Source organism: Crocuta crocuta, unplaced genomic scaffold (genome assembly GCF_008692635.1).
Source record: "Crocuta crocuta isolate KB4526 unplaced genomic scaffold, BGI_CrCroc_1.0 scaffold1269, whole genome shotgun sequence".
NCBI lineage: Eukaryota > Metazoa > Chordata > Mammalia > Carnivora > Hyaenidae > Crocuta > Crocuta crocuta.
Genome location: NW_027531335.1, coordinates 294,525 through 296,324, shown reverse-complemented (window position 1 = coordinate 296,324; position 1,800 = coordinate 294,525). Strand labels below are relative to the sequence as shown.

At 40.8% G+C, this 1,800-nt stretch overlaps 1 protein-coding gene across 1 annotated transcript in view; it reads right to left on the bottom strand.

Annotated features, from left to right (window-relative positions):
• Positions 1-1,800, bottom strand: part of DOCK11 (dedicator of cytokinesis 11) — a 147,138-nt gene that overhangs the window by 56,984 nt on the left and 88,354 nt on the right. Inside the window, exon 36 of the mRNA XM_077771917.1 lies at positions 801-848. Within this exon, the coding sequence (XP_077628043.1) occupies positions 801-848 (48 nt within the window). The remainder of the gene's footprint in view (positions 1-800; positions 849-1,800) is intronic.

Below are 1,800 nucleotides of genomic sequence, written 5' to 3'. Positions count from 1 at the left end.
TCATAAGGGAACTAAGGAAGGAAAGGAGTTTGACTCTCCTCCAGTAAACAGAGTGTGAAAATCAGCAGAATCGTAGCGGTGAAAGCTCATGGTGGTAGTTACCACGCCAGCTCCAAGTTATGAGGAAAGATGGTGGAAATCGTCACCTGAATGACCTGTTATTAGGATGTTCCCGAAAGGGAGCAATAAACGACATCCGAAGTGTCTCTGTAGTTTTTAGAAGTGCCGTGGACTTTAAATTTTTTAAAAAGGAACTCTATTTGAGCTCCTTAACTCTACCTCTAAAATATATCTTACTGGAATAAGTAATCTTTTCCTTAGGGTCCCTCACACATTTTCTGAAGTATTTACCTCGTTAAGATTTAGGTGGCAAAAGAAAAGAGCTGATATAGAAGGCATGTCCCAGTTGCTGTTGGAGATTTCTATTTACCTTAGTAGCTGAAGTCAATATTGACAGGTCGTTGCTGGAAGTATAGACCTTACAGCTGTCCCACTTTAGGATTTCCTGCCTCCCCCTGGATCTAAGCCCGTTCTCACCTCTTTCAGAAAAGATGAGCATCTGCTCTAGGATTAGAACAGAAACTCTGCACGTCAGGCTAACCAGTACCCTTTGGAAAACTTAAAAAAAAAAAGTATCAGTTTGTGTTAGTTTAATTTACACTTTGAGTTGAGATACAGTCAATAAATCATGGGTACCTTCATGAGAACTCAAAATGAACAGTCTATGTTTTACGTGATAGGATCAAGACTGCCCTCTGTTGGAAGAGAAGGAAAGAAGTGGAAATTGCTGTGGGAATTACCTTGCTATGTTTCTTTTCCCCATATATCTAAAGTGAAACAAACACACACTAGAAGGAAAAAAAAAAAATAGCACGTTAGTAAGATATTACCACGCTTAATATTACATTTTAAGACGTAATATCTGAAAACTCGGGTGTTACGAAGAATGGCCCACGAAAACCATATTACAATAATATGTCTTGGTATACAGACACATACACATAACGACCTGTGGGTTTGTGGTATTACACCTTTCTAGATATATTTGCTACAACTACGTTAGCACCAAAAAGCCCCGATGTCTTCACATACAACTCTAACGACAGTTTAAAAACCTGTCAATGCAAATGGTGATTCTACACTGTGCTCCATTAACGTTTCATAGCAAAGATCTCTGGTGTAGCCATTAATACCTAAAGAGAAGCTTCCAAGGCCCTAAAAATTGGAGCAACTGCTATATTTTGATAATGGCATTAAAATACTTTCTATTATTTAAAATCTCAAACACATACGTAAGCTGGAAGGACAGCATGTTAACTCCCACGTACTCGGCACCCACCAGCTCCAATAGTTACTAACTTAGGGCCGTTCTTATTCAACCTCTACTCGGAACGTGTTCCCTGCTCTCCCTCCACTCTCCCTACCTCCTGTATTGTTTTTGAAGCAAGCCCCCAACATCATATATTTTGTTAGTAAATGTTTCGGTGTAGTTCTTTTTTAATGTTTATTTATCTTGAGAGAGAAAAAGTGCACGCGCGAGCAGGGGAGGGGCCAAGAGGGAGGGGAGAGAGAGAATCCCAAGCAGGCTCCGCGTTGACAGCTCGGAAGCCAGAGCCCGATGCGGGGCTCGAACTCACAAACTGTGAGATCGTGACCCGAGCTGAAATCAAGAGTCGGATACTTAACCGACTAAGCCATCCAGGTGCCCCAGTACAGGGTTTTCAAAAACCTTAACAGCCATTTTGTTTGCTGACATCTGCAAAATTTTGAAAGCCTTTATTTAATAAACACACATGGATG